This window comes from Mastomys coucha, unplaced genomic scaffold (assembly GCF_008632895.1).
Source record: "Mastomys coucha isolate ucsf_1 unplaced genomic scaffold, UCSF_Mcou_1 pScaffold13, whole genome shotgun sequence".
Classification (NCBI taxonomy): Eukaryota; Metazoa; Chordata; class Mammalia; order Rodentia; family Muridae; genus Mastomys; species Mastomys coucha.
In genome coordinates this window covers 53133810-53146485 of record NW_022196895.1, presented here as the reverse complement: position 1 = coordinate 53146485, position 12676 = coordinate 53133810, and the positions used below count along the sequence as shown (strand labels likewise).

Below are 12676 nucleotides of genomic sequence, written 5' to 3'. Positions count from 1 at the left end.
CTACATTGGTATGGATATATGAATATGAAAATTAATAAATGTGGTAAAGTAAATTTATGAATCTTTTGGATAGTTACCAACAAAGTAAATACTTTGGGATTTTATGTTTGTATTTTGTTGATTTTTTGAGACCATGAACTCACTATGTGCCTGAGGCTGTTACATCCCACTTCGCAAGTGCTAGGATTACAGGCATGTGCAACTACACATGGCTCCCTGATTATCTCCTGAATTAATTTCCAGTACACAGGAAGCAAAGTAGATATATACAGATATAGATGAAGGATTCATGTCTATGTAAATTCAAATGAGCTCCAACCTAGTTGCATGACCTAATATAATAACTTAGGCCTCTTTAAACCCAGGTTTCTTACCCCAAACTGAATGAGAACAAGCACTTGAAAAACGTATGTAATCTCTCTAGGTCTGACCAATGCACACATATTAGACAGGAAACCACCAATAGTCAAGACGAGCTCTTAGCTTTGTATTGCTGTAAAAACTTCTGCTCAGGTACCTACTACACAGCTGCAACTTGCAAGGACCTTCTACAGGTTTATCAACTATTATTAATTACAGGTTTATTCTACAGCTAATCCATATTTGTCCATATACTGGAACCGTACATAAAATTTAAAGAGCAGTATGCCTGTGTCAACTATCTGAGGGTTTTTGATGAGGGCTCAAAAGCAGCTAAAAACTTTTTCCCAGCAAACTTAGTAATCAAGGTTTATTAATTGCTAGAGTAGACTCGCCTACAAAACTTATTCCTAATTAAGCATAATCACATGTGAGTAAAATAGGTAACTAGAAAAAAAATGCCAATACCAAGGGTAAACAAAGTATTACTTTAAAACTAACTGAATAAAGAAAAATTCGTATAAACCACTAAAAAATTACTAAAAAAACTCACAATCCACATTGCTGTCACTCTGTGGAGCTTTAAACCTTATATAATGATAACAAAAGAGAAGATAAATCATTTACACCCAAAACAAAGACAGAGAATAGATCTGAACCAAGCGCACAGGAAGAAGTTCTTAGTTACATGACCAGGGGACATGAACTGAAAGTACACTTGGCGTGTGACACTGGCAAACACAACAGAAACAGTGGCTGATACTGATCTCCTTTGTGTACATACTGATATATGGAGCCATGCCAGGATCCAGTGTGGTGATCATGCTTTCTACAGAATGCTTGGTCTTATCCAGGACAGATTTCACCATAGGATTCCCAGCGACGCCCTGCACAAAGCAAGATGCAAATGTTCATTTCAGGCAAAGAACATTTTGACTTTCGTAAGTGTGAAGAACTTTTTAAAACTTTATTTTTGAGAATTTCATACACGCAAATAATTAAGTATGATCATACTACCTCGATTTTCCTATCCAATTTTCACCACGTGTCAACACACCTCTCAACTTCATGCCTTTTCTTCGATAACCAATGAAGCCTGGCTAGTACTGCTCATATGTGTGTAGATGTGGGCCATCCACTGGAGCACAGAAAACTTACCAGTAGCCACAGCCTTAAAAAGAACCATTCTCCCTCTGGTTTTGTGTGTCAACTTAAGACAAGCTATTGTCATCAGGGAGGAAGGAGTCTCAGTTGAGGAAACGCCTCCATGAGATCCAACTGTAAGGCATTTTCTCAATTAGTGGAGGAGGGCCCAGCCCATAGTGGGTGGTGCAATTCCAGGGCTACTGGTCCTATAAGAAACCAGACTGAGTAAGCCATGATGAGCAAGCCAGCATGCAGCACCTCTCTGTGGCCTCTGCATCAGCTCCTGCCTCCAGGTCCCAGCCCTGCTTGATTTCCTATCTTGACTTCCTCCAGTGATGGGCTGTGATCTGGCAGCGTAAGCCAGACAACATTTTCTCCTCAGTTTGATTTTTGATCATAGTGTTTTGTCACAGCAACAGAAACCCTGACTAAGACGCCCAGCAACTGTCCACTAAAAATAGCTCCTCACTAATGGACAAGCACTTATAAAAAGAGCCAATCGTACCTTAAAAGAGATGCTTATTAAACAAAAAGGGAGACTAAAAACCCGCAGGGACAGACTAAATAATGCTTTGCTGACTCTAAATTTTCTTAATGTTGGTGGAAAAGGAACGGCAGCAGCTAAGAGACACGAGGTTATCGAAAAAACTGAGCAACTGGGTCAACCAATATACTCTAAGGATGGGCTGACACTAGAATGGGAACCTATGGCAGTTTTAAGATGGGGACATGGTTATGCTTATGTATCTACAGGGAAAGAAATTCTATGGTTACCAACAAAACTTATGAAGACTAGATCTGACCAGGAAAACCCTCCTATCAGATGAGACATAAACGTCTTCACAAAGCAAGTAAGTCCGGGTGATTCCCTCTCACAGACTGTCTCAAAACAGCCTGGTCTCCAAAATATGAATACACATCAACTTCAAAAGGGCTAGCCCAAATGATTCATCACACAGAGACTGGACAACACAGAGTGGACAACACAGAGACAGGACAGACAGTACAGAGACCGGGCAACAAATGCTACAGCTAGGTTTGGGGGGAGGGGTCTTTTGTTTTCTTTTGTTTTGGATTAACCATATTTTCCCTTGTGCCCCAAACAGGAATTCTTCAGCCCAATTCAGCATGAAGCAATTATAAGAAGACTATCATCCGTATCATTTTAAGTTGGGATAGATGGTTTTGGCTGTTTATGTGTTGGGGTTGTTTATCATCTAGGGTGGTAGGTTTAAATTATTGTATATTGGTAGAAATTTAAAGTTGTTTTATTTTATTGTATACCACTAAAAATTTAAGTTGTTTTGTTCCTATTGTATATTGATAAAAATTTAAGGTTGTTTTATTTAAATTATTGTACACTGATAGGAATTTAAGCTTGTTTTGTTTAAATTATTTTATATTAATAAAAACTTAAGGTTGTTTTGTTAGCTTATTGTATAAAGCTGTTTTTTAAAAATACGTAAGGTTCTAGTTTTATGGTTCATAAAAGAGACTGTTAATGCTAGAAAAAAAGATAATTTTTAAACAAAAAAAAAAAGGACATATGAAGTGAAAGTTTCTGGCTATGTCATGTGATACAGACTCATGGGGACTTGCTGAAGCAAGACCCATGAAGGATACATGATGCTTGGAGAGAGCATAAACAGAACTCAAAGGACAGTGGTGGGCGCTCACTCGCATGGCTGCCTTTGCAATGCTTCATTGATCTCAAGTCTTCGCTGATGTTAAAAGAGGCACAGCAGAGAACTTCTCCTGGTGTCCAGGCTGACCCTGGTCACTCCCCCTGACTTGTGCTGATCTAAGGAGGCCTGGCTGTTTCTGCAGGATTATGTCACCATTGCTGACTTGTGTTTGGCACCCTGACACTATTGAACTGGATTGCTGGTGTCCTGACAATGGAGGCTGAAATCGCCCAAAAGACTACTTCTAAACAGGTTCACATCCCCTTGTCCTATTTACCATCTTTTCTTCCCTACCTTCGGACAAAAGGCGAAAGGGAGGATCGAAGCTTTTAAGAAACCTTATTAAAAGTAGGTTTTAAAAAATCTAAGCCTACGGGCAGAGCCTAGAAATCATGTATGGTATGTATACTAAAATGTTTGCTACTGAAGAGATAAGTAGCGGGTCATAGTGGAGAGATGGAGGCCTGGCTTGTGAAATTTCAGAGGGAAGATTAAAGACTCTTATCAGGGCCATGCTGTTTTGATTGTGAAGATTCTGTGGTTTTGGTTAGCTGGGGCTGAAGTATCAGCTGTGATTAACAAGATACCAGAACTACTAAAGCGAAAACTTTGCATTACTAGGACTATTGATGCTGGTTAGCTGGAGCTAAGAAATTAGCGGTGATTAAGAAGAGTCTAGCATTACTGAGGTGACATCTTCTGAGAAGTGGTGAGCACACCAAGAGGCTGTGTTCCAGAGATAGCCAAGGTTGTACCTTGTGCTGCAGCAGGACTTGATAATGTGTAAGAGTCACCCAGGTGGTACTGGTTTTAAAGGCATGAAGGGGTCATGAAGAGCAGCTGAGGCTTGGCACAGTTGAGAGGCCATGGGTGGTCACTGGTGAAGGTGCAGCCTCAGTTGTAATTGATGGCCCAGGACTGAAGGGGTCATGCAAAGGAGTTGAGGCTTGGCACTGTGAAGACAGTCTATGAGAGGCTATTGGTAAAGCCTAATTACAGCAGTGTTTTGGGAATGCCAGTACCATGCAATGACACCAAGGACGGCAGCAAGCAGTGGAGTACAGGCATCTGGAGCCCAGAAGACAAGATGTGTGCTACAAAGGGCAGAGCTGGAGAAGTGACCAAAGCCCTTAGAGGAGCCCAGAAGATCGTGAGTTGGATCCCAGACATTGGTTTTGCTTTTGATTGTGACTGTGCCCTGATATTTTTCCCTCTTGAAGGAAGAATATATTTTAGTGGAGCCCACAGTTAAGAGACGTTGAATTTTAAAAGATATTGGACATTTTAAATTGATTAAAGTTTTAATATATAAAGACTGTGGGACTTTAAATCTTGGGAATGAATAAGAAAGGGTTGAGGCTTAATAGTGATGTGTTTGTGTGTCAAGTTGACAAGGGGTCAATTGTACTGGCTGGTTTTGTGTGTCAACTTGACACAGGCTGGAGTTATCACAGAGAAGGGAGCTTCAGTTGGGGTAGTGCCTCCATGAGATCCAGCTGTGGGGCATTTTCTCAATTAGTGACCAAGGGGGTAGGGCCCCTTGTGGGTGGAGCCATCCCTGGGCTGGAAGTCTTGGGTTCTATAAGAGAGCAGGCTGAGCAAGCCAGGGGAGGCAAGCCAGTAAGGAACATCCCTCCATGGCCTCTGCCTCAGTTCCTGCTTCCTGACCTGCCTGAGTTCCAGTCCTGACTTCCTCTGGTGATCAACAGCAATGTGGAAGTAAGCTGAATAAACCCTTTCCTCCCCAACTTGCTTCCTGGTCATGATGTTTGTGCAGGAAGAGAAACCCTGACTAAGTCTACAGCCATACCACCCTGAATGCGCCTGATCTCGTCTGATCTCGGAAGCTAAGCAGGGTTGGGCCTGGTTAGTACTTGGATGGGAGACCGCCTGGGAATACCAGGTGCTGTAGGCTTCTTTAAAAAAAAAAAAAGAAAGAAACCCTGACTAAGACATCTCCCTTCTGGAATCTTCAGACCAACAGCACCATGCGACAGAGAACCACCCAGGAGCTTTCCTTCTCACACTCTAATTCTTCTGAAGTAAAGGGCAGAGGGAGCACTCCCTACAGGGCATCCAACAAAGGGCAGAGGGAGCACCCCCTACAGGGCATCCAACAGACTGGGGTTCCCTCCTGGCAACTCAGAGCTAAGGTGACTGCAGACAGTGAGTCAAGTTCAGTGAGCTCAGTGAGAAAAGTTGAGGACTGCCAGGCAACCTCACGTTAAAAATCATGTACGTTCTTGTTGGCACTCTGACAGGAACCAGAGAGCTGAACTAGGTATTACAACTAGCAATGGACAGGTTTTACAGGGGAAGAAAGGAGAAGGCCATAGTTTTATATAAGAAAAGTTTTTTTAACTTTATAGAGATCTACTAAAGCAACTGTAAAAAGACCAGACGGGGGCTGGCGAGATGGCTCAGCGGGTAAGAGCACTGACTGCTCTTCCGAAGGTCCTGAGTTCGGATCCCAGCAACCACATGGTGGCTCACAACCACCCGTAATGAGATCTGACGCCCTCTTCTGGTGTGTCTGAAGACAGCCACAGTGAATTATGCCAGAGTGAGCGGGGCCGGAGCGAGCGGGGCCGGAGTGAGTGGGACTAGAGCTCAATTCCCAGCAGCCACAAGATAGCTTATGGCCATCTGTACAGCTACAGTGTACTCATACACATAAAATAAATAAATCTTAAAAAAACAAAAAACAGAAAAAAACCAGAGGGACCTGAAACATGACCACATTACCACTAAGTTGAAAACTGGATGTAATGAAACTGAACAGCCTCTCAGTAGAACACTAGAAGGAAGTTGGCAAAAGGAATTCAAAATGCTTTTTTATTAAGAAAAAATTGGGAATGATCAGCCAAGAAAACCTAAAAAACCAGAGGCTCCCAGTGCTAACACTGAGGCTCCCAGCCTGGAACAGAGCCTCCCAGCCTGGAACAGAGGCTCCCAGCACTGGAATAGAGGCTCCCAGCCTGGAACAGAGGCTCAAACCACATTGGGTACAGCAAACCTGACCTCAATATACTTGGTAGAGAGTACTCATAGAAGATACTTTGCATTAACCCTGGGCCTCCACACATGTACAATATATGTACGTGTACACACACACACACACACACACACACACACACACACACACACACACACACACGCATGCACACGCACGCACGCACAAGCACACGTGCGCCAAAAAAAGTTTCAAATGTTTTTGTCTATTAAATCAGAAAAAAAAAATACTATACTTCACAATAACATCTTTTGCTACCAAGAAGAGAATGGAGAGCCTCACCAGGCAGTGAGGCCACAGGAAAGCAATAGGAAGTTCTAGGACTTTTGTCAGGAACTATGATGTCAGTGATGCCCATCAGGATGTACGCACTGGAGTGCTCATCAGTTTCATTTCTCGGAATTAAAATCATAAGGGATCGTTGTACAGCTCGACGGAGATACCATGTTAATCAGGCCTGATGATGCAGGCCTGTGATGCCTGTTACAAGCCAGGCAGGAGGAGGAGGACTGTAACAGAGGCCAGTCTGGGATACTGAGTGAAGGCCAGGCTGATCTAGGAAACATGATGAGAGTTTGTATCAGAATGAAAGTAGAGATATGGGGATCAGGCTGAGGAATAAAGTCCTTATCAGTGTATAGAAGGCCCTAGGTCAATCCTCAATACCGCCAAAAACAATTTTAAAAAAGTATGAAATGTTTACACACTTAAGAAACCAAACAACCCGATCAAAAAGTGAGGTACAGAACTAAACAGAGAATTCACAACAGGGGAATCTCGAATGACTGAGAAGCACTTCAAGAAATGTTCAAAGTCCTTAGTCATCAGGGAAATGCAAATCAAAACAACCCTGAGATTCCACCTTACACCAATCAGAATGGCTAAGATTAAAAACTCACGTGACAGTACATGTTAGTGAGGATGGGGAAAAAGAGGAACACCATTGCTGGTGGAATTGCAAACTGGTACAACCCCTCTGGAAATCAGTCTGGAAGTTCCTCAGAAAATCACAAATAGATCTACTCGAAAACCCAGCTATATCACTCCTGGGTATATATTCAAAAGATGCCCCACCATGCCACAGGGGCACGTGTTCCACTATGTTCATAGCAGCCTTATTTGTGATAGCCAGAAGCTGGAAACAACCCAGATGTCCCACAATGGAAGAATGGATACAGAAAATGTGGTTCATTTATATAATGGAATACTACTCAGCTATTAAGAATGAGGACATCATGAGTTTTGCCAGCAAATGGATGGAACTAGAAAATATCATCCTGAATGAGGTAACTCAGACCCAAAAGGACATCCATGGTATGTACTCACTAATCCTTGGATATTAGCCAGAAAAGTACAGAATATCCAGGATACAATCCATAGAATTCAAGAAGGTTAAGAAGCCAGAGGTCCCAAGTGAGGATGCCTCAAACCCACTTGGGAGGGAGAAGAAAACAATCACCAAGGGGTCGGAGGGGGGAGAGAGAGCACAGGGAGGGAGGGAGGGACCTAGGTGAGAGAGGGGACAGGGATGGGAAAAGGGGAACATGATCATGTATTGGGGGGAGGAACAGGACTGAAGCCCCAAGGGCCAGCAGAAAGATTGGAAACAGGCAACCTTGGGAGATAGGAGGTGGGGGAACCCTATAGAATGTACCTGAGACCTGGGATGTGAGAGACTCTCAGGACTCAAAGGGAGAGATCCTAAATGAAATGCCTTAGAGTGGGGAACTTGTAGAGTTCACTTTCAGTAGAAAGTCAAGGCATCCAGTGGAGGCAAGGGATTGCCATCCCACAGTCAAAAACTCTGACCCAGAATTGTTCCTGTCTAAAAGAACTGCAGGGACAAAACTGGAGAAGAGCCTGAAGGAAAGGAGGTCCAGTGATAAGCTCAAGTTGGGATCCAGCTCAAGGGGAGGCCCAAGGCCTGACACTATTACTGATGCTAGAGAGCGCTCACAAAAAGGGAGCTAGCATAACTGCCTTCTGAGAGACCCAACAAGCAGCTGAAAGAGTCAGATGCTGATACTTACATCTGACCAATGGACAGAACCTCGGTGATTGAATTAGGGAAAAGCTAGAAGAAGCTGAGGAGGGTGATCCCATAGGAAGACAAGCAGTCTCAACTAAACAGGACCCCCAAAATCTCTCAGACACTGGACCACCAGCCAGGCAGCATACACCAGCAAATATGAGGCCCCAGACACATATACAGCAGAGGACTGCCTGGCCTGGCCTCAGTGAGAGAAGAAGCACCTAACCCTTGAGAGACTTGAGGCCCCAGGGAGTGGGGAGGTCTGCTGGTGTTGGGGTGCGGTAGGGTGGGGACATCCTCTTGAAGATAGGGGAGGAATGGGATGAGAAACAGTCAGAGGGCAGACCGGGAAGGGGGATAACGACTAGACTGTAAAAAAAGAGAGGAGGAGAATGAGGAGGAGGAGGAGGAAGAAGAGGAAAAGGAAGAAGAGGAAGAGGAGGAGGAAGAGGAGGAAGAAGAGGAGGAAGAAGAGGAAGAGGAGGAGGAAGAAGAGGAAGAGGAGGAAGAAGAGGAGGAAGAGGAGGAAGAAGAGGAGAAGAGGAGAGAAGAAGACGACGACGACGAAGAAGAAGAAAAAGAAGAAGAAGAAGAAGAAGAAGAAGAAGAAGAAGAAAAAGAAGAAGAAGAAGAAGAAGAAGAAGAAGAAGAAGAGACAACTATATTCTAATGAAACTATATTCAGAGCTGGAAGGATGATTCAACTGGTAAGTCCCACATAAGCATGAGGACCTGGGTTCAGATCACCCATGTAAAAGGCAGAGCATGCCTGAAGCCCTAGCACTGGAGTGTGATACACAAGAGAGCATCCTTGGAGCTCACTGAGAACCCCCTATCACTGGAGTGGGATACACAGAACAGCATCCTTGGAGCTCACTGAGAACCCAGCCTAGATGAACTGATAAATTCCAAATTTAATGACAGACCCTAAACCAAAGATAATGTGGGGAACAGAGGCAGACCCTTTATGTTGGCCTCCACATTCACATGCACACACATAGACCTGCATGCATACACCCCATTCAAACATAAGCAGATTCCAAACACTCAAGAAACAAAGTCAGTCAGTCAGGCGGACAGTTTTATGGCTTGGAGGACATTAATAAAGTCTTCTAGTCTTCATTAATTCAAAGAACAACTTCATTAACTACAAGGAACACAGTGGCCATGTCCCTAATCCAGCTGGATTTTTAGTAAGAGAATAACTACATGTGTACAGATACATACAGACAAATGGACACACACAGACAAATGACAAGAGCAACTATAGGAATCTGGCCATAAAGGGCTTCTTTCCCTTATTCTATTCTATGTTCTCAGAATTCTCTCTAATCAACACCTGTCAGCTTTACGATTAGAATAGTAATCTGAAAAGCAACACCCTTACCTTAATAAAACCCCAGATCCCGCCAGCAGGTGCATCTTCCTGGCCTCTATTAATCCTAGGATCTTCCTGTTCCTCTGGGAAAGTAATGGCTGATGTGGTTCCAGGTCCCTGTGCCAGAGGTGTCATACTGGCTTGTTGAGTAATGGGGGATGGCAAGATACCTAGTGAATGGCAAAAATTTAGTTGTGTGATTTATTCCACAAATGTTTTCCTATAAAAAGACGCAGCATGAGAAGCTTAAACCAAATTCAATAATAGAACCACGTAAGCACCTAAAGAGGAAGTTATTAAATGAAACCTTTATAAATAAATATGAATGTAAAAAAGTCCCTTAAAAGGTATTTCCCCTTTTACATAGGTTTACAACAAGTGTCCTAAAAAACAACAAATATAAGCACACATCTACACACACACAGGGTATCTGTGTGCATATGTGCTCCTGTACGTCCTATTAAGCATTTAGATGACTAGTGTACTTCTACTCTCCTTAATCCATACAAAGAATTGAGCACTAAAGTCTATCATAAAAAAATATAATCACTACACATATATATATATATGTATGTATGTATACTACGTATGTATAATACATAGAGAGTGGGCCTGGAGAGAGGGCTCAGCAGCTAGTAACAATGGCTGCTCTTGCAGAGGACTCAGGTTCAGCACCCACATTAGGTGGCTTCACAACCATCTGTAACTCCAGTTGCAGGAGATCCACGATTCACAGCTTTTCTGGCCTCCCAGGGCATCTGCATGCATAAGGTGGTCATACATATACTCGGGATGAACACATGTATACACGCGCGCGCACACACACACACACACACACACACACACACACTAAATCTGGGTAAGCACAGATAACCATGTAATTCTTATGCTCCAGAATACATTTTATTTGTAAAGGTAGATAAGCCAAATTGGATACTAAAATAATCAAAGCTAAATTACTCCTCTACCCTAAAATGATAAGTGACAGATGACAAAGATTAGGTTTTTATCATTTGTTTTTAACAACCATACTAAAAAAGGGGGACAGAAAGGGATGCAGTTGGCCTAAAAAAAGAAATGGGCTAGTATCATATACTTGTGGCACACAGGACTGGCTAGATAAAATCTACTCCCTAGGAAAGCTGGCTCTGATTAGAAAAAAAAAAGAAAGTGACCTATGGTGTACTCTTGGATTGCAACCTGCAGCTAACAGCTAGTAATAAATGTTAGCATGGAATTTGGGGATTCTTTCTCACACTTTCACATGCCAACTGTACATCAATTTTTATAGCACATAAAAACTGCACAATAAGTTCCATTAGTTTTTCTGTTCATAGTTTAAGTGGCGAGAAGATGTTGAGTGGGAAACTAGGAGTCAAAGAGTGAGACTAATCATTAATGTAGAGACAGAAACCCATGAGCTGCAGATGCTCACATCTACACATCAACTAAGGTAGTCCACTGTCCACTATACAATGGCAGTGCCACACAACCTAGAACACAGCGCAGAGCAACAACACATTAAATACAGCAGAGTATGGCAGAACAGTAAGAGAAGCTCACCTGTGACCGGAGGTGCAGAAAATGATGGCATCAGAGGTGTCTGGGGCGCCCTCCCGGCGTGTCCCCTCGTGATGTCGTAAGTTGTACTCACAGAAAACCCTGATATCGGAGGCCCTGAAGGCGGTGCAGAGAGAAGAGCACCCGAGGCGGAGGTCGCAGGTGGGAAGTGGGACATCGGAGGGCCACTGAAGGAGGTGGCAGGCGACGGAGACAAAGAGGGCGGCACAGAAGTGCCACTCAGGGGAACAGAAGGAGCTGGAGACAATGGCACAAAGGGAGGTGGCGCTGATGGCTGCACAGGAGGCAGGGAGGGCTGGGGCGTGGAATACGCATGCGGCGGCAGAGACTCAATCCCGGACACGGTGGGAGATGAGAAGGAACTGGTTGCAGCTAGAAGAGAACAGAGAGGATAAACACACAAAGCTAGAAAGTCTTTCTACTTTATTTTCAAACATTCACTGCGTGGGAGATTCCTAATGTGGAAAGCCAACTCTTAATAAGTAATTTTAAAGGTGTAATTTCTAATGCATAGCAACTGCATCTGAGTGCAGAAACCCTGTAATTGCACTGGGGAACCAGCACAAGTCAAGGAAGAGACTGCCTGAGAGGAGACCTTCCTTTCTATGTGTTTGTTTCTTGAGAAAAGAAGGTCATTTTCCAGCCCTGATACGAACATAAAAACTTCAGCTCTAAAACCTCAAAAAGACGGACGGTCACAAAGTCAAAGAAGATCAAAAGCAACTCACGCTTTGAAGGCTGACTACAAAGAGGCTAACAGCAAACCATGAGGCTTCCTTACTTAAGACAAGTGAGATTATTTCTTTGTTATTGTTTAATTTTAAAAGGACAATTTCTTTCCAACCCGACGAGATTAGAGAAGCACTAACACACGAATTCTTCTAACTGATTCGGAGAGACCAGTGTCTCCAACCCTCCACGTGCTCGGCACAACACGAACCTAAGCGAGCCTCAGTGGTGGGCAGGGCAGCCAAGCCTGCAGGGTGCGGGGGAGGGGTTCCGGGTGGCGTTGTCTCGATTCCACTTTCTTCCATCATTTTCCCTCAGTTCCGGCGGTGCACTGCAAAGATATAAAAAGGCAGTAAGCTTTACACAGGGCTGCAGCTTATGTACTCAGAGAACCATCAGACTAACCACTAAGAGGCAAGTCGGCCTTTATTACTTATGACGTCTAGAGGAGGAAGTGCTGGTCAAAACTGAGAAGCTAGAGAGATGACCAGCAGCTGGCAGCTCCTGCAGAGGACCTGAGTTCGGATCCCAGGGCCCACATCACAGCTCACAACCACCTGTAACTGCAGCTTCAAGGTACCCGACACTCTCTTCTAGCCTCCAAAGGCACTCACACCCATTACACACACACACACACACAGAGTCTTGGGGTTTATTTACAACAATTTTTATAACAAAGTTTTGAATAAATTTAAAAGGACTATGAAATTAATATGTAAATAACCTGTGATACACACACATACACACACACA

The 12676-nt window shown here is 43.6% G+C and overlaps 1 protein-coding gene, 1 long non-coding RNA gene and 1 other non-coding gene across 16 annotated transcripts in view; 2 read left to right on the top strand and 1 right to left on the bottom strand.

Annotated features, from left to right (window-relative positions):
• LOC116087191 overlaps window positions 1-2920 on the top strand; it is a 5390-nt gene extending 2470 nt beyond the window's left edge. The window contains exons 2-3 of the long non-coding RNA XR_004117301.1: window positions 2260-2357; window positions 2613-2920. This is a non-coding gene — a long non-coding RNA (uncharacterized LOC116087191). The remainder of the gene's footprint in view (window positions 1-2259; window positions 2358-2612) is intronic.
• Prrc1 (proline rich coiled-coil 1) overlaps window positions 1-12676 on the bottom strand; it is a 110313-nt gene that overhangs the window by 91515 nt on the left and 6122 nt on the right. For all 14 annotated transcript variants that reach the window (XR_004117294.1, XR_004117290.1, XR_004117292.1 and 11 more), the window contains 4 exons: window positions 12136-12255; window positions 11178-11567; window positions 9624-9784; window positions 1145-1247 (listed from right to left, as the gene is read on the bottom strand). Coding sequence is in view for 3 of the 14 variants with exons in the window: in XM_031365733.1 (XP_031221593.1) it covers window positions 1145-1247; window positions 9624-9784; window positions 11178-11567; window positions 12136-12232 (751 nt within the window). In the remaining 11 variants the exon portion in view is untranslated. The remainder of the gene's footprint in view (window positions 1-1144; window positions 1248-9623; window positions 9785-11177; window positions 11568-12135; window positions 12256-12676) is intronic.
• On the top strand, window positions 4988-5106 carry LOC116087825. Its single transcript, XR_004117628.1, has one exon. It is a non-coding gene; the product is annotated as a 5S ribosomal RNA (ribosomal RNA).